The sequence below is a fragment of the Pavona decussata genome, unplaced genomic scaffold, assembly GCF_977016875.1.
Source record: "Pavona decussata unplaced genomic scaffold, jaPavDecu1.1 SCAFFOLD_45, whole genome shotgun sequence".
Lineage (NCBI taxonomy): Eukaryota > Metazoa > Cnidaria > Anthozoa > Scleractinia > Agariciidae > Pavona > Pavona decussata.
The window spans coordinates 1360205-1380738 of NW_028145467.1; the positions used below are offsets into that span (position 1 = coordinate 1360205).

Below are 20534 nucleotides of genomic sequence, written 5' to 3' on the forward strand. Positions count from 1 at the left end.
ACTGGGATTTTTGATACTGGACTGCTGGGCACGGCTATATGCGATCGATTGATGTGTTTAGACACTGTCTTCAGACACATTTGACTCAAGAAAAGAGATCTAAACGCCTATGAATAAAGCGTAGATATAAACCGAAAATGCGTTGTCTCTCACTTTCAGAATAACTGTTTTTAGGGTGTTTTAGTAACTCAAGACGGAGAAACTCTTTGTTGATTTCCTAAGCCCAGTTTTCTCTCAAAAACTCAATTTCGGAACAGGAAAAAATTTTCACATTTCGTTTGTAATGAAATAAAGCGTCACCCATGGACGATGAAGTAAGAACCACCTTGTACAGCAGAATAAAGAGTACCAGGGACGGTCTGCTCAGTAGCTTTTATTTGAATGATCACACGTAAGGATTTCATCCACAAACACAAAGGCAGAACCACCTTGGACAGCAGAATAAACAGTACGAGGGAAATGTTCTGCTCAGTAGCTTTCATATGAATGGTCACAATTAAATAGGATTTAACCTTCAGATGCAGACGTTAGAAATCACATTTAATGAATGCGTGGGTTTGTTATTTACCCTGTTTTTTTTTATTGTATTTTATTCATACAATTTAAACAGGGAAAATTCTTAGAATATGTTGTGTTTGAAGACAAATAGTTCTGTTACCAGGGAAGAAAGATGTTATCAAGGAATATCCCGTTTAATATTTAGCCTGCGGGAAGGGTTTCGATAGCAGTTAAACACCAAGCATATAATTTGAAATGTTGCTGTGATTTCTGTTTCCAAATTTGTTTGAAACAAAACCTGGCGATATTCCAAAAACATAATGTTATTGGAAAATGGGGGGCAAATTAAAAATAATAATAACAATAATAACTTACATCATATATTTTTCCATAAAAAAATCTTTTGATTTTCAAGCCGGCTTTAAATTAACTCTTGAAAATCTAGTTCTTCAATTTCGCTTAATTCGTAGTACTAGATTCACAACACAGTAAGAAGTGAAAGATTTCGTTCCTTGAAAACACTATTCTCCCACATTGCTTGAAAAATCTCGTGTAATTTTAAATTCTAGAGAAAAAACTATCCTACTGCAGTTCTATATTTTCTCTCTCTCATGACTGGCTTGGTCGATAATATCAAATCAACCACCTACCGACGAGCAGGTACCTGGTATATGGAGGCAAATTGGTTTAAGATAACCAGTGCCTTAGGTCAGTAACAATAGTATTTTATTATCAACGAAGGAGTTTCGGACGTATGAAAATTTATCGTGTCATTTTCATGTATATTGCAGCGGAAGATAACGAAGTTTCCCTGTCAACCCAACGGTATTTTCACTAACTATATTGTGATAAAAAGTCTTTAAAGCTTTTTCCGAAGTTCTTTGTTTGTCCGTATTTAATTTCAAGGCGATATGATTTTGGCAGGTGCTCTCTGGTGACATTGAATTACGTATATAGAAAACTTTGGTTTCTTATTACATCTCACTCCAGGTGATCGGTGTAAAAAGCTTTCTCTTTTTGTTCTGTCTTCCAGCGAAACGCGAAGTTAAAACTTAATGTCAAGTTCAGATTTTAAAAAAGTCGTTTTGAAAGACAAATCAACACATGAAAAAAATTTGAGTGTCTTTCATTTGGGTGGTAGCACTTAAGAGTTTCACATCCACTTGGCTCAACACAATAAACAGTACTAAAGAATCGTACTGTTCCATAGCTTTTATTTGGAAGGTCACATTTCGGGAGTTCGTCCACAGCTAGAGAAAAGCTAGAAAACACCTTTTATAGCAAAGCAAACAATACCATAGGGAAGTACCATTGGCTAGCTTTCATTTGAATGGTCACACCGTAGGATTTTCTTCACGGATTTCAAGTTGACATGTGCAATCACATTATTATTTATAAAATGCAGAATTGACTCAAGGATTTAAGTGGTCGAAGCAATAACAATTTCCTTGACTCCATCTAACTTGTAAATCCTCGTTAAAGCTGCCGGCAGGAAGACCGTGAGACTGGCTGATTAGCTCACGAACAATTAACTATAACTGAGTACTCTTTGCTTCCTTTGCCAATGGACTACTGATTGGTCAGGTTAACTTTTTATGATTTTCTACGCGGTTAAAAGAGACCGCGTGAAATAATGAAACTGAATTGCGTGAGATAAAAGGGTGTAAATCAGACCATGTACTTAAAAGCTTTCATAATTACTGCTATTTGTATAGCATGTAAAGCTATCTTTAGCGTCATCCAACTCGTCCAACTCATCCAACATATCGAAAGCATTGAAGAAATGCTGTTTGTGTAATACAGTTTTGTGTTTATTTTCCTCGACAGAATGCTTTCAGATGTGGAGAGCGTCCATCCGAAAACATGTCATTGGCTTTATTGATGTAGCGTGGAAAACAATGGATTTTCCAATACATTTAAGTAGCGTGAGGTCAGGGGAAATAATTCTTAAGCGCTGTACACTAGGAAAGGTCTCAATAAAGTGTCATTATAAAGCTCTTAGGGGTCCACCTAATCGCTCCACCCCAACGCTATTAGCAGAAAATTAAGATCCGTTTTGTTTAGCTGCTTTCAAATCTGTACTGGTGTCGTGCAGATAGCGTGTCGCACGCTTTTGCCAACAGCAGGATTTAAATATTAAACATCTTTTCGTGCCGCTGTTGTTTGGATCCCCACCCAGATTAATTGGTGCGGCCTGTTTCTTTTGCGTAGACCTCACGGGTGCGCTGTTGTCGTGATTTCTGAGACAATCGACGTACCAAAGACCCGGAAAAATCTTAGCGACTGTATTTTGAAACTCGGAGGGTTGCGTTTACGAGAGATTAAATGAACAAAGCAACTGTCGTGGTTTGAAGTTCTTTGCATGTGTAAAAAAAACCCTGACGGTTGAGGCTTAAGCCCTAAAATGCCCACTGTGCTGTGATGGCAGTATTTTTTGTAACGTTTATTTGTAGTGACATATATTCAGTTTTAAGACCCAGTAGTTGTTTGTCTACCTCGCAACGTTTTACGGTGTAAACATCTTTAAGATGCACTGAATGCTTGGTTCTAACTGAAACTTAAATCACGTCGTTTTTAAAAAAAGGTTTGTCAAAATGGATACAGTACCTTATCCAACGTTTTGAGAGGTCGAGTACCAGCCTCAGAATCTTCAGGATGGATAGGATAGGCTTGAAGGTATTGGCTCATATTTTACTGTTTCAGTTACATTTTGGAGTGGCAAAATCTAGCGTAAGTATTGCCATCGACTAATACTAGGGGGAAGTATTCACTTCGGATAACCAACTCAAAAGCAGGAAGTTCGGATCATCTTGTCGATAAATCTAGTGAATGAATGTGTCCATGAAATCTTGTTGTAATATTCATTGCTTTGCTAAACCGTGGTCGTGTTAACTCTGAGCTGGTATCGGAAATGAAATACATTTAAGCGAAACAAAAGTACGCCCTAATTCATGGAAGTGATGTCCTTTGTTTAAAGTCAGACGAGCACAGCAATCTTTGCTTTTTCGAGATGGTAGCGACAATGTACTACGCTTGATATCGGCTGCACTATCTTGAGAGATGTAGATTTTCTGTATGGCAAAGAACATTGTGCGTCCTTTTTCTAGACTTGGGCAGCAACTACAGGGATTGATTCGTTTTACATTGAGTAGACTTTTTAGGATTCTAGGGAGTTAAAACTGAAATTATACAGAACCTGATGCAGTTCTTTATTGAATTTTTTAGCATTTTGTCAGCCTGAAGTTACACGTATTTAAGTATCGTGTCTTCGAGCGTCTGGTCGAATGTTTCAAGTAGGCTTTCTTCGTTTTCTTTTCCTGTAGTTCAAGGGAGATCAGTTCATCAAATTATGCTTTGAATTGAAAGTCATACAAGGATTTTGATGCCTGTTTTGACTGGTACAGTTCCTGTTTCCTGAGAATCCTTAAGTATCATTCGTTGTATTTTACAGTACATATATCGCCGAGTCTCTTGTGCAAGGTGTGTCGAGGATATCCTCAGTTTTCTCGGTGCCAATAAAGCCAACCAACCAACCAACCAAGAAACAAAATAAATAAAAGAAAGATCGCATTGCAGCATAACTTGTCCAGGCCCACCAAAATTACACAGTGCATTTTTATAGATTCAGTTCGTGATTTCAAAATACATTTGCAAACAAAAATAAACGACAGGCATAGAGGAGAACAATATTTCAACGTATAAGTATATAATGTTTGATATTATTAGATGTATCGAAATTTGTTCTCCACCACTATCGATCTTTATCATCTTATGATATATCGAGAACAAATTTTGCATTGTCGAGATCCACAACTAATTTTATTGGGTTTAATATTCATTATTTTAATAGTACACAAGATATTAGGAAAGGTAACTGGATTAAACTGTATCAAGCTTCGACACGCCAAAAACCTCATTTTGTCCCTCTTATATACATCCCACGCCCAAAATGTATCCGTTTGTCCCCCTGATGCGCCCTTAAAAACTGAAGAGGTATTTTTTAAAGCAAATGTATGCCCCTTCTCCTTTTACTTCTCCTCGTTCTTCTCCTTTATCATCATCATCGTCATCATCATCATCATCATCATCATCATCATCATCATCTTCTTCTTCTTCTTCTTCTCCTACTTCTTCTTGATCTTCTTCTTCTTCTTCTTCTTCTTCTTCTTCTTCTTTTTTTTGTCAATTTTTATTGATTATTAAATATTCAAGAATACAATTTTAACAATTGCAAAGGAAAGAAAAACACGTAATACTAGTTAATTAAATAAAATAAAACTACAACAGAAACATTAACAAACAACAATACGAAGTCAATTACAAGGACATTTTGTATTGAAATCCTGTCACTGTTTAAAAACCTTCCATTGAATATCGTCACGTTTAATTATTGGAAAATATGAATTAATTTCTCCCATTTCTTAAGATGCTGCAAACGTTTATCATTCTCCCTTGCAATATAGAGCTCAATGTTGTACACACGTTTAGTCCTCGCAGTAAAAACTGGCAGATTAGGTTCGGATATTTTTTGACATCTATTGGAATAAAGATAGAATTTACCCATTAGCAACATGTGATTGATTAGAGTGAAGTCATCTGTGGCATCAAATTTTCCAAATATCAAATCTGTCTCTTTTAGTGTATTGATTTGAATTCCATTATCCCTTAACCAGGACAAAACGTGTTGCCAAAATTTAAAGATACTTTGCAAGAGAAAAGCAAATGCTCGATGGACTCTATGTCCTCTTGGGAAAAGGTACAACATGGAGAGTTAGTTTGGCCTAGCCGAAATAGCTTTTCATTGGTGTAAAGAATACAATTTAGTATTTTATATTGAAATTCCCTAAGTTTTGATTCTAATGTAACATTAAAGGCTAAGGAGTAAACTTTTTCCCTATCAACAATTGTATCTGAATACCTATCTTGTAACTTTTGTTTAGCGGTGGGTGGGATCTGTTTTCTTCTTCTTCTTCTTCTTCTTCTCAACATTTTAGCGAGGTTGATCACCCATGAAAAGACAACGACAGTTTAGTTTTGGTGAGGACTCGTAAGCGACAACGACAATTTAATCAACTGAAAGAGAACTATGTATGTTGATGTAGTCAGACTTTTCCTTTAGCAGCATTTGTTTCAATTTTCAATCTACGCTCAGACACACTCTTCGTGTAATGAAAAACATGACAATAAAACTGTAGATGTAAACAGACCATACCTAACTGCTTTAGTAGGCAAATAGGTTAAGCGTTTCCTATTGCCCTAGGATTTCCGTTGGTGCCATTTCTTCAGCTATAGTCCTTTGATTTCCAGATGACTTTCCTAAAATTTCGCTCTTGATTCCTTTGACCCACTTCCTTTTCTGTTTACTTGAACAGATTTCTTGCTTGGTTCAGGTCCATTCATACCGTCATCAAATATTTGATTCAATCGCTTCCTTGTTTCAAGTTTCAGTTTTGTTCTTGATTCACTTGGTTCACTGGTTCGTAATATTTAAAAACAAACAGCAGTGAAATATAGTTCCCATGATTTAGACAGCAGAATGGGTGACGCCAGAAACGATTTTCGTCTAGTTTCTAGCATTCCTTTTTCGAAATAAACTGAAAAGAAGACGCCCTATACCTTGCTAACCAACGTAGTTTCCGTTAAAATAATTTCACAGTGGTTGATCTGCTGAATATGCTTTTCAAGAAAATCAGGGTTAATGCATAGATTGTTTCCCTCTCGAGCAAATTTTACTCAGCTGTTTGATTTTTATTGCTTGCGATCGAAGGATTGAATGTGTTTCATTGTTTATTCGTCAGTTCTATCTTAAAGCCTAGCAATTCACAAGAGCTTTGCAAGCTTCTACCTATGTTCTCCTCTAATTTATTATCAACTTCATCAAAACAAATTACATTAAACAATGCAAGTTCAATGATGTTTGCTTTTTCTTGGAATACTGTAGAAGGTGTTTGTGAAGTTCTGAATAAAACGAAACCTGATAAACTCAATTTCGTAATTCCTTGAAGCCATCGGTATAAGCACCGCGCTTGTTCTTTTGTCACTGTTTGTGATGCCCAGGTATTTTACAAGCATTTGTTGTACTTTTAGGTAATTTTAAGTAACGTGCCTATCTTTACTTTACTGCTAAGTGTTGCCCATGTCCAAAATGTAGTGTTTGGTGATTTGTACGCACTGCGCATGTGTCCTGTTTGCTGTCTTGTTTGGAAATGTTTTAGTATCATACATGTCTTTGTTCTAAGTTCAGCACTGCACTTAACTTTTTTACTTTTAACAACCGCGTATGTCCTTGTTCTACCTCTGGTAGTGTTGTGTTAATGCGCATGTCTTTCTCGTACTTAGCAATGACCTTGCAGTACTTTGCATGTATTTCATGTGATTTGTGGTGATGCCTCAACACTGCGCGTGCCGTTGTTGTGATGTTGAGACACTTCACTGAAATATCATTTTTCTTCTGTCTTTGTACAGTTTTCTGTGGTTTAAGCTCTGCACATATCTTTGTCGAAATGTGTGATGGTGATGAAGCGAGGTGTGATGGTGATGAAGTGAGGAAGCCTGACTTTATAAGCCTCGTGGTTTCTTTCAGGTTTCCTCGCCATTTATTTTCTTTCGTCAATTTTCATCATTTTTTTTTCCATCTGTAATTGTTGTATGTGGCAAAATAAATATTGTATATTTTATTGTATATTGTATATTGTATGTTCGTGACGCACTACCGCATCTTTTGTTGTTGTTTATGTTTAAGCACTGTGCATACCTTTGATGCACTGTTTCTTGATATTTCAACTCATCATGCATGAACTTGTCTTCGTGCTTGATGATATTGAACACCTTTTAAAGCCACAGGCGCCTCTTATGACAATGTACTGAAACAGGACACGCATGGTAATTTTTTTTAAATATAAACACGACATATGGACTTGAAATATTCCTTCGTTTCCATGTACAGCCCACTCTCACAACGTGTATATGTGGCGTTGCAGTGATATGGGCTTTTTTTGCGGTTGGGGTGTCCTATTTCTTGGCAATTGATCTGAAATTGTAACAAGTCAGCTCTTTATTGCTTCTATATACGACATATCAAACAGTTACATGCTTCTTTCAAAAACTTGAAACTTCTCTAGTAAATAAGAAAATTTAGTAAACTAACAGACTCACAAAAAATTTAACATCTTTGAACTCTTGGAAGTTTTCTTTCTTTTGGTTTTTTTTAATCTTTGACCGCGGTTGCACAAGTCAATTCTATACTGTTACATGGTTAAAGCGCGCCCATGGTCATTTCTTTGCTGTGCTATTTGAAAATGTTTAGGCATTTTACCTGCCTCTTTTCTACTGTTTACAGAAGGTCACAAATATTATTAGTGTGCATGTCTTGCATACCTTTTTAAGGTTGTTTACGCGCTGCGTGTGTATCTTTTGTATTATTTGCTGAAGTCTGGATGATACTGTGAACTGTACATTTTGTACTTTTTGATGACGTTTAAGCTCAGCACGTCTTTGTTGTATTATTTCATGATGTTTAGTCGCTTTTCGCGATGATTAAGCAAAACGCATTCGTAGATAACAGTGTTCGATGGTGTTAATAGAGACCTTTAGATTCTAGGACAAGTACGAGTCGGCAAGTACGATATTTTTCAAGAGAGCAAAAATGCGCATGTGAACCAGTGTCATTTGTCGACGAGGGTTGTCTTTTTTGGAGAACGGCGTAGGGGCGAAAAAGGTCTTTGAAACCTGTAGGTGATCTCGTCTTTTTGCAATTACAAAAGGGCTCAGAGTAAAATAAAGCTTTCTGAGATATATCTCTTGTTAGTTTGTTCTTAGGTCTGAGTACACTGCCCTACGCAATTGACAGGCTACTTAGTAAAACGATCACAAAGACATTGTCGATCTCTTAGACATCCGACATTATTAGATCTACCACTAGTTAAGACCAAATGTGGCCAGACTTCATTTAAGGTCTCGGCTGCGAGTGCCTGGAACAAACTACCAAGAGAGTTACGTGAGCTAAAAACACTTGTACAGTTTAAGGTCAGAACATTTACTTACTTGACGAACATGGATAGGGCCAATCATATTTGTAAAAGCGATGCTTAGTTCATTTTGTTATATTTCTCTAACTATTTTTTACCGCTGTTTTCATGTAAATATTTTTACATATTTCCTATGTGCTGGTCACCGATTAATACCAGTCTATCAACCTTTGTTGTTTGACTGACCGGTCTTTTATCAGGATAAATAAAGTTATTATTAGTACTTCGTTTAAAACTTGAAGTCAAATCTCGTTTTCGTACTCGTATTCGTACTACAATCTTAATTCTTAGACCTGATTTGTAGAATCCATACCCGTTTTTAGGTTTTCAGACCAAAATGGTTAAAATCTAGATCCTATTTCAGACCAAAACGGCTCAAAACCCATACCATGCAGTTCATACTTATATAGCTTGTACAGGGGGAGTACGCCCCTCCCGGAATTATTGGGCGGCATTCACAGGGTTACAGTGAGCGAACAACCCTAAACCCTTACCCTGGAGGCTTTTTCTGTTTTTGATATTTTGTTGTATTCAGTTTCTCGCAGCAGAAAGGTAGTGCTATCAATTTTGTTTGCATTGTTTTGCATTGTTCAACAAATTAGTTGCTATTTTCTTGGATTGGCATGGGAAATAACATCTTTTTACCCTTTTTCTTTAGCTTTGCACCTGCGTATTAGGCGAGATAAAACTGGCTGTTTTATCCATTTCTTTCTGACCGCATGGCCAACAAAAACAGTGAAGGGACAATTCTTTGTTGACAAGGCATTTTGTTTGTTAGGCGCAATTTGAACCATGCGGTGATTTAAAAGACTCATGGGATAATTTTATCATCGGTTAAAAAGAAAAGGAACGAGCATACCAGGGTATTTCTGAGTCACTACTTTATTCAAAATTGACCCGTTATTTCACATTTCCTTGATAAGTAAAACATCGACAAGATTGATCTTTTGAAACCCCTTAGTTGTTAATCCTAGACTTTGTTCGTCACCAGCTGTGATCAATTCCATCTGGCATTGTTAACAATTCAAAAGCTTCGCGGAGGTTTGGAGATTAATCCCTTCCGTTCTGAGCCGGTTGGGTGCCGTTTGTTCTTGTCGACGCTGTTAAGACCACCCAATTCTTGCTTGAACCTGCAAAACACGAAAGCCTCAAAAATAGCTTTTCATGTTTTGTGACCTAGAAGTAAACATCCAATTTTTGGAAAAAAAATCCGAGTTTGTCTTTAAAATCCGTTCCCTTACATAACCAACACACCTAAACCCATTGCCCCCTTGCCTACAAAAATTCCTTATTTTTGTGGGCATTTGGTCAGAAAAATAATATGCATCTGTACTTTTTAAGTCTTAATACTAAAGATATCTGGTAAAACAGATGATGATCATAATAATAATAATAATAATAATAATAATAATAATAATAATAATAATAATAATAATAATAATAATAATAATAATAATAATAATAATAACCACTTTATAGTTACCTTCCATGTTTGTGAAATGTGTCCCCAAAATGGCGTTTTGATTTTTTCCAGCGAGGTTTTAACCTATGGGTTATATTGTTTCCCTTACAAAGTTTCAAACACCCTTATCCCGTTGTTGCACCTTAGTCACATTAAAAGAAATATTCCGACATATCTTGGTGTGGGTTTTCCACATCATAATTTTAATTTGTTTTCAGGTTTTCCTTCCCTAGTTAGCTTCTGCTGAACCGAATTTTTTGGGGTGCATAATCGACATTCAGAAGTTGACGTGATTAGAGATCTGTTGGTTAACTACTACAACTTTCATAGTTAAAAAGGATCTCCGGAAGGGAAGTTGGAACCAGTGTTTAATCCTTGCGACTGGAGAGGCCAAAATTCTAAAGACAATATTCATACTTAGCTAAAGTTTAAACAAAATAAAACGCAGTTGGTTGAAACTCACGAATGGCAATTTGTCGGTGTCTCCGGATCTCTCTCATCTTTTCAAGTGATTCAAAAGTCTTGCAGTGAGGAAGCGGTCACTCGATATCGTTCTACAGTGGAACCTCGATTTTACGATATGGCAAGGGGACAGCAAAATCATATCGTTAAATCGGGATATCGTTGTAAACGAATTCCCGATTTATAAATAACTGTTACCGGGACACAGAATGTTGATCGTTAAATCGGGATTCCACTGTAATAGAGAGATCGCACAGTTAGTCCCAATCAAGGAAAGACTTGGAAACTCTAGACAGTAAAATATTTAAGATATTCACCCATATTTTCTGCCCGCATGAAGGCCGATGATGGCAGGTACCGCCGTGTCGCCGCGACACTGTGCGCCTAGTCGCCATATGAGGCAAAATTCAACACGTTCAACCAGTGTTGTATGCCTTCCCTCCCACAGAAACTGAAGGGAAAATAAGAGGGTCGATCTGTTAGACTCTTCGCTAGTAGTCGGTAGTTCTCGACCAGAGAGCTGCACAAAGAGGCATTTGTTTAAACTAAGGGATATTCGAAAAGGAGGGATGGAAATTGTGTTGCTTTGTCATATCAAGGCAAGAACGTTAAAAGATTTTGCTGAGGTAAGCGAAGTCTGGTGTATTAGAACGTAAAACCATATAGGCATGTTGATTCTATCGACCACCAAGAAAACGCAATCCTTTCTTTTTCAAAGACAAGTTTGCCAAGTTTAAAGGGACAAGTGTTTTATTTGACAATGTTTTCATTACATGTGTTACGTCTTGCCCATAACATCTCGAGGTGAGACTTAATATGTAACTGATTAATCGTAGTAAATAGAAGACCATAGAGGGATTTCAAGGAAAAAAACACATCAACCTTCTCAGAAGGTCAAGTAAAATTTTCGCAAGGAACAGATAGTAAATCTTACCAGGTTTTGAAAAGACATTGATTTAACTGAACAGGTGTTCAATCGTTGATTAAGTTAGTTTGGTGACAAAATAACTGGGTGGTACAACAATTTTGAAACTAATTTTTACCATCTTATATTCCGTGCCTTTGAGATAAAATGCATAATCTTCAACAGAAATTTGGTAAATTTTTGTGGTCTGTTTCTTTGAGCTGGTTAAAAAGTAAATCCCAAAACACGTGTTTGGCAACTAACACTAATTGAAAGCTTCTCTCTCAGCGGGGCAGTTTTTGCTTTCTTTGAAATTGTCGCCATTGAAATAAAGCTAGGCTGGTAGTCGACGAAGTCTCCTCCTCCTGTCGATTGTACAATTTTGCAAAAGAAAAATAAGAGCAGCGACAGAATATACCAAGTGGAATTTGATAGCAAATGTTTCTAAAGTTGCAAACAAGAAACTTGTAATCGTTGTTAAACGATATCAATTGTTTTGTGCTCGTTTTATTGTGTGTAGGCTATGTTTTCTCCGCCCCATTTATATGAGCGCTCGCTTTCAGGGCATATTGCCAGGTAAAACCTTTATACATGATGGAAATTGTTTACAGCAATCGTGTTAAAGCGAATGCTAAGTGAAATATTCTTTTAGTCATTTTTTTTTTGAAAATAATAAACCACCAAACATTAAGAACGGGTGTGGTGTTGTGTTCTTCCGTAAAACATCCATGTTAAACAAAGAAAATACTAGGTAGTATTTTTGTCTTAAAAATTCCAAGTCGTCGTTAGAACATTAATAACCTTGTGCCACGTTTTATCTATCTATCAGCAAATGGCTACTTTACGGTTTAAATGGCTTGTAACAATTAAATTTAGTTGCAACATCTTTCAAGAAATGTTTATTTAAATAGGTAGGAATATGATATCCTAGCAGACGCCTGGTCGATATTGAAACCGTCCTACTTTAAAACATGGGAGTAACTTTTAAACCTTTTAGAACTGGTGTCTGAATTATAGGCATTCCATCTCATTACTGCTATTTTGAAAAAAGTGATAAAATCATTTCAAGGAAGGAACACTTGTTTTCTCAATTTGCCCATTTATGGTCTTTGTCGTGGGCAAGTGCTTGGCAGATTTGTCTGTTTGAACAAATCTTGAAAGGTCTCGTTGCAGAATACGTCCTTGTTTGACATTCTATTTCTCTGCGTTTATTTTTTTGAAAGAATCATTAAACGTTTGTTTCTTGGCAAAAGGAATTTTAAGATCCAGCTTCTTTACCCTATACTACTCAAATAAACGCAATAATGAGCTGTACCCTATATCTAAAAATAATGTTTTTTAGTGCATAGTATATTATCTCTTCATCAGTGAAAAATATCAAGGTGATACTCTGAGAAAAGAAGACACCAGTTCCACATAGTAATATTGCTTTCCAAGCGCCTGAAGCAAATTCTTTCCAAGATTTAACATTGTTGATTTTAAAATTGGTCTAACAAGAAGTGGCATATATAAACTGCTTGAGGTTAAAAATGTTGTGAAAATGATTGCATGATGGGATTTGAGAAGTGACTTTTCTTTGTCTTCCGCTTCTGTTGTGAGTTTATAAATGGTGATATATGTAGTTACTTTAAGGAAACACTTGATTACAGGCGTCAAAAGCGCGTTTCAGTGTTACGCGAGGTTTTGTCCCCTAGCTGCAAGACCTTATCTTTTTTCCTAGGCTGTTTAGAATCAATTTAGGAAAGAACTTGAAAAACAATTTGACTAAATGAACTACTTTGTATGCTAAAAATTAACTTTGTGATCAGATTTAACTTCAAAGAAAAAATCACTGAAACTAAATCGTGTATGTGGTTCCAATTTCATGGAGACTCACTCACATTCCCTATCACTAAGTTAATTCTATTTCGACAGGTTGTATCTGTGTTTATTTGAAGCCGGCAAGTACCAAATTTCTGAGTAACAAAATAGCCAATAGTGAAAGGGCCTAATATCTGTAACACTTAGTAAAACATTCCTTGGCGGGGAAAAGAAAACAAAGTCTCGTTTGATTTCTGTGGAATTTATTTCTTCTTCATTTAACGTCATCGCATATAGCTACAGCAGGTATACAGGTGGGAGAAGCTTGTTACATTTGCCAGTTTTACAACTGTTTCTGTGGACTGGTAAACAATTTTTAAATGAAAGGTTTCTTCACTGTGGGAGTAAAGGAACAAGGTTTCTTTCCGATTCAGTTACTATTTCAAAGCGTTTAACTCTGAATTCTACTTCGAAGAAACACTTTCCGTGCATTTGGCTACTATTCTGTCGATAGCTCTTTAAACAGGTTTCGTGAAATATTAAATTTGTATTCTTCCACTCAAATTAACCTATATGAAGGAACTTTACCTTGATGCCATAAAACAGTTTGAGCCAAGGGCGATTAGTAACCGTTTGAAGATGAAAGTTATTAAAATAACGATAAAGTGTCTATTTGGAAAATCTTAAAACATTTTCTCCTCTATCTCAGGACCCGGCACTGCTTGTTGGTTTGACTTGAATCCGCGGGCATGTTGTAAAGCACAGCTTCTCTGGTCTGGAGGAGCTGCCTGTACTGTCTAGACCACCACAGGAAATAAAATCGTGCAATGCGAAAAATCAGTTTAATCTTGGATCTGCTCTAGTGCCAAAATCTTTGCACTCAGTTGAAATTTTTTCCTTATTTTTCTTGTTGTAAAAAGTTGACACAAATGCACCACAGTAATGTGCTGTGCGAGAGCTTTCATTAGAAAAGTTACGCTCTTGGGATTCCGTTGAAAGATTTAGTGGTTAGAATCACCAAGATAGTTCAAGGCTCAGTGAATCAGTAGAGAAGAAGATTTAAGGAATAAATGGCAGCAAGAGACAAGTATGTCGTGGATCATTCTTTCAACAATTTATGAAATTTTCTTCAAATATGAAATTCCCACTGGCGCTGGCAGACGGCCAAATTGTATCTCAAGATAGCTAAGTTAAATGGAGCTTTATGTTCCATTACATGTTGTCTAGATTAAACATGACACAGTGAAGTATAGGAAAATATTAAGGAACTTGAAGGTGAAATGTCAAAGAATAAGCAAAGATTAGTTTGCAGTCCCATACTCAAGCTCTTGATAAAGTGATTATATACAGATTCCTTTTGCCAAATTGTATTGAATACCGTTTCAGTTTAGGCAGCAATGATTCAAATAGCAAAATCGTGACGAATATATGTGAGCCATGTGACATTCCTATTTCGCCGTGGTCAAATATCTAACTTATATTAGCCATATATGCCAACATGAAGCCAGTTTCACTTTTTCACATCTTGTGAATTTCATAATAGCCATCGTATTCAATGTTTACGTATTTAATGAGCACGTTTAACTTGGGCATTCTCAGGTTAAAATATATCATTTCACCCTCGAGCAACCGGCCTCCTGACCAGTCATTTTCTTAGTTTGATTGAAGTCTTTCTCTCCCAAGGGCGTCTTAGCTAGAAAGTTTATAGCGGACAAACGGTACCACAGGAAAGTACCGCTCAGTAGCTTTCATTTCAATGGTAGTGCGATAAAATTTCACCCACAGGCCAAAACGTAGGATCACCGCTTACAGCTTAATAGACAAACCCACAAGAAAATACTCCTCATTGGCTTCCATTTGAATGGTCACAGTTTAGGATTTTATCTGCAGACTCAAAAGCTAGAATTCCTTGTACATCATAATAAACACTACTGCAGGGGAGTACTGCTCAGTAGCTTTCGTTTGAACAGTCACACTTTAGATCTTCATCCACAGACTCAAACGTTACAACCACCTTACACAACATAACAAAGAGCATCACTGGAAAGCATCGGCTCAGTAGCTTTTATTTGAGTTGCGACACTTCAAGATTCTATCCCCAAACTCTAGAGAAGAATCACCTTGTATAGCATATCAGAAAGCTCCACAGGGGCGTACTGCTTAGTAACTTTTATTTGAATGGTCACACTTCAGGATTTCACTCACAGTGTCAAAAGGTAGAACTACCTTGTACAGCATAATCAGAAAGAATTACAAGAAAGCATTGCTCAATAGTTTTTGGTTGAAGTATATAAACTAGAGACAAATAGCATCAACGTAGGTTTGACTCTAGCCATTCAAAATTATCTCCTCAATATTTCCCTTGGAGAAATTACATTATAATTATGATCACTCAAAGCTTGAAGATCTTGTTTTCTGAAATATTCTTGGAAGTACTCAGTAATATGTTGAGGTTTCTGTCATTAACCAACTAGCACATATTAGGGAAATTTGCAGGCTGATTTTATATTATTTATTGTAGTCACAAAGGTAAACAGCAGCCAAAGTGTTCTTCAGGCTGAATTTTCTGGAGACTTTTTTCAATTCCCAAATTGTTTTTCCTCTACTGGACACAACGAGTTAACTACAGAACCTTCAGTAACAAGTTGTATTATTACGAAATTAATCGAAAGGCATTTTCTTTTGTAATAAGGATTTGAAAGTGGCTAGAGAATTCCAATATGGCTGAATATGGGTTACCACTGTAGGACTGAATTTTCATTTTACACTTGAAAGCCTACATGGTTATTTTCAAACATCTACTTTAATGACTCCAAAAGCGACAGATTTCGTCAATTTGAAAAATTCTGGAAGTTAGGTTACTAGAAGATTCTCGACATTGTTGATTTTTGGAACCTCAATTCTGGGTGTTGCCATTTATAGCTGACATTATCTCCAAGCGATGTTGAACACAAACGAGGAAAATGGGTTTCATTTTATACTTCAGTGCTTGTAGAGATTTAACAATAGTACCTCTCAAAAATCTCTTTCTGTTGATTAAATTGGAAGGTCAAATCAAGCACTTTTTCACCAGAGGAAACGGAGAAGAGGGCCTCAATCAAAATTAGTCACATATGTATCTCGGCTTTAGTTGAATTTAGTCAGGGTTATTTTTACTCATGATTGGCTTTGCAGAGCTAGTGCTCCTTTGAGGAATACTTAAGTGCTTATATTTTGAAAGACTGAATTATCAAGATTGGTATCGATTAACTAATAAAACTGAAATTATATTTCTGACTCGGCAATCGAATCAGAAACGATCTATCAGCGATGCATCTATCCTTGTCCAAAGTATACAACTTTAGGATAGCTTCATGTGCAAAATGAAATGAGATTTTCAAGCCTCACAGGGTACATTTCATTTGATATTTTTGGTTTTTTTTTGCCATGCAACGAGAATAAAATCACTCCTCCCGATTGCCATTGTTGTTGTCAAGTTTGTCACAGCTACACATCGAGTAAAGATGAATTTTGAAAAAAGATTTTTCCCTTAAACATAATTCGATATTATTTGGTATTCTTCTCTTAACAGAAACTGAAATTTTTTGTCGTTGCATGACTTTAGAGGTTGATTTTTAAGGATTCCGTGATCGCGGGACAAAAGCTTTTCGATATGGTAAGGCGACCAGTCGTGATCTCCCCGGGGTACCCCTCTTTTAAGAGGAAACAACTATTTAGGCAAGATACAACCTGTCCAAAACGCTATCTTTTTCTGTCTGTGTCAATAAAATAACCATTAAAAAAAAAAAAAAAAAATGAAAAGCAATTTCTAACATTACGTACCGAGGGAGCAATTTCCTGATATAATAATAATTTTTATAATTTTCTTTGTTTCTTATCGAAATGTAAATTTTTGAAGTTAAATTGGGTTCCATCGCTAATTTTAATAATCGAAGTCGTGGTCTCCGACCTAATTCTCTGGTATTTAAAAAAGTGCATCAAAAATCCTTCTCTTAGTCAACCCTTCGCCCTTCCAATTCTTTCAAGGAAGTGATACAAGCAATGCATCAACCGAACTTTAGTCATTTAGTAGTTTTTGGTCACTTGATTTCTCAACTTGTTCATTGTTACTGTACAACAACTGATGTAATGTATGCAATATCAAGTGCCCCAATTTGCAAGCATTATAATGGTAAAGAAAAAGAACGTAAACTTGTTTCACTCGTACGGCCAGCTGTTTATTTCATCCTCGAGTCTCACATTTTGCTGGGAGACAAACTGCACCAGAAATTGTGTACTATGAAACCATTCATTTCAAAGAGCACCTGAACTCAAACAAACAAAAATCATTTTGTGAAAAATTTATTTTTAACAATACCGTGGGAAATTACTGCTCGGTAGCTTTCATTTGAATGGTCGCACTTGAGGATTTTATCCACAGACACAAAAACAAGAACCACATTAACTAATTTGTGCTAGGAATCGGGTACAATTTCAAAAAAATAACATGAGACGTCTCTGGTAGAGGAAGTGTTTCACAACATCTGATCGGGCTATACTTCATTGGCAAAGCTACAGCATCAACATAAAATTCATGTTTGTTTTATGTATCGAGTCATTACCGGTACGGAGCATTTTTTTAGTATTATTTGAAGAACAAGGTGATTCAGTCACCATGCACTATATCAGGTTGAACATGGTACTCATTTACAACAAGTTTGACAAAAAATAATTCACGTTTCCGGTGGTCTTTCACTAAGTGAATCCACCGGTATTTTTTTAACACAACCGGTAATGACCCAAAGCACATTTTACCTGCTCGAGGGCAAAATAAGTATCTGCTATGGCAAGGCTTTGGGTGTCTAGAGACTTTGTTGTTTTGGCTATGAATCACATAGTGCTTGTCCTTCTTAGAGTATCAATTGCCTGATTTCTTTTGTCATTTAGGACATATATCAAGTTTGCTTCAAGATTGCTTTGAGAAAAAAATTTCCTTTGTTTCAGTCGAAACAAATGGTGGATCTAAGAATAGAATGCCATACACGTGTCCCATTCGCTTGAAAGTAAACTAGACTATCTTCTTCCTCTAAAACCTGTATGATACTGATGATAAACCGTACATGTAAGATGCATTTTACAGTTTGTGGCGTTGCTTTCATCGGTAGTTGGATAAGAAATAGAAAGCGTTTTGTATTGTGAGAACGTTTTACCGGCGTTCTTAATAATGGCCATCAAGGACTCGAAAGCGATTTGAAATTGCTTGAGTGACCAACAATACTGTTATCAATCATGATGTCTACGATGAAAAGTGGGAATCTTTGGAGAGCGTTTGTTTATTTGAGAGTGCAAAGAAACCTATGAAGGAAAACCTATAATTATCTCTCCAAATAATCATAGCTTAATCGATTATTTTATTTTGTACTTCAAGTTGGAATTTTCTTCAATGAAATTCCCACCGGTCACTTGAATGCGTAGCCATGACTTCTGAGAAGGATAGAACACGTGCCGTTACAATTGGCAAAAAGCTCTCACTAACTTCTCATATTTCACACAGAATCTTTATCCATGATTTTCGCCTCATGCTAGAACATGACTAAGACTATTCTAAAACAATCCCAATTAAGTACACAAACGGGATATTTTAGTGGTGAACACCGTGCGAATGCAACATGTAATGCCCGTTCATCCTTCACCAAATCCCATTTTCACACAGCTGAACACAGTTCTGCTTTGAGTTTACAAGAATTGCAACATTTAATACGGCTCAAAGGGCGCTCTTCCGGTCTTCCATGAGTTTTATGACTACTTGGGAGACATACAGCTCTATGGTTTTCACAGTTCCTTGCCATATTGAAACCAGATGATGATAATAAGTTACTATGACCGATTCGAAACCACCTGAGAAGGACACAAAGACTAATGAGTCAATGTAAAGCATTAGCAGTTGCCCGAAAGAAAACTACACCAAGCGATATCCTAAGTGAAACCTTATTAAAAGTGGTCCCATTTGTTCCCAATTTAGATGAAATATATTTCAGGGACTGCACGAGCATCTACGCATTTATGAGTGCAAACTATGTGGCTCTAGCTGCATACAAATTCAACTCAATGGCTGATGAATCCAAGCATGTCATTCTGGTCTGTTTCTGAAATTGCAAGTGTACTTTACCTTCGGCTTCCAATGGTAGTCAGGCTGCTCTCATCTCTTGCTAAAATTCTCTCTCAATAATTTGTTTCATATTTCCAGAGCCACATGAAAGCAACATTTGTTTTGGACTGGTTGACCCCAGTTTAGAGCCACTGTGTTGTTGATGTGCACCATTCTCTCGACCCGCGAAACACAAGCAAGGTTACAATAAATGCAACTTGTGTTTGTACGGTAATGTCGTTACTACAGAGGCTAACCATGCTTCAAAATATTACACCAGTCGGAAACTAACTTTAGTCTTTTAAGCAAAAGTCCCAGCGTGACGTTATGCACAGCAATTGAAAAGCCAACAGCGCCGAACCACATCACGTCATGTTCACCAGTTTCATTCATAAAAGTGACCAAAATATGCTAAAAAATAAGTTTAAAGTTTCTTTCGGTGAAATATCGAATGTCAGATTTTACCACGAGAACGTCCTGTTCAGTAACCTTCATTTAAATGGGAACACTATGGATTTTCTATAATAGGCTCAAAAGTTCTAACCACTATTACACAGCTCAAGGTTTTGAGTGACACACAGCTTTCAGTGGAAATACTGAACCATTTAACTAGTGCATCTAAATTCCAGAAAGATCCCTTACTTTATTTTAATTTTCTTCTTTGTGAACTTCAGTGGACTTGTGGTTTTCTGGTTCAATCGACCGTGCTTACTAAACCTGTCCCACGCTTCAGTGAAGATTGATAAATGCTCTAAGCAGCATGACTGCTTAATAAGAAACTGTACTATTTTAAGACCTTCTCGCAAAAGCCCATTGTTTTGTGTATTTTGTCTTCTTTGAAAAACAAGTGTAAGAGTGAATGATTTTCTTGGCAACGTTCTTGCGACTTAACAGTGTTTGTGGCTTTTGTCGATGAGCCGCTCACCGGCCCGCTAAATATTCGAATTCACCGGTTCCCTTCGAAACAGCCTTTGGGCAAAAATTCATAGAGATTAAAAACACCATAATAAAGAAAAGCCTTTGTAGATGCCGGCTTTTGAACGGATACAAACAGCCCAGCCAGACCCCGTGCGATACGGCCACTGACAGGTAATTGGTTAAAAGAAACGGAGCTGTTTTGTTGGTTTTACTTTGATGTGTTCAAGAACTAAACAAATAGTCTAATCATGGGCATTTGAATCTCAATTTCGAACAGGATGGGACTACTTGGGTTCTCAGAGTGACAAAGATTAATTAATTATATATGCCGATTTG

General features: G+C 36.6%; 1 protein-coding gene across 8 annotated transcripts in view; it reads left to right on the plus strand.

Annotated features, from left to right (window-relative positions):
* LOC146482589 (uncharacterized) overlaps positions 1 to 20534 on the plus strand; it is an 82309-nt gene that overhangs the window by 54487 nt on the left and 7288 nt on the right. For 4 of the 8 annotated variants that reach the window (XM_085106996.1, XM_085106999.1, XM_085106998.1 and 1 more), the window contains one exon: positions 2326 to 2705. The exons of 1 other annotated variant lie outside the window; for it this stretch is intronic. In XM_085106996.1, the coding sequence (XP_084963122.1) occupies positions 2326 to 2546 (221 nt within the window). In that variant the 3' untranslated portion in view covers positions 2547 to 2705. Of the gene's footprint in view, positions 1 to 2325; positions 2706 to 2839; positions 3175 to 8250; positions 11076 to 20534 lie in introns of those variants that run through there. 3 more of the 8 variants (XR_014864087.1, XM_085107002.1, XM_085107001.1) reach the window with 3 other exon arrangements.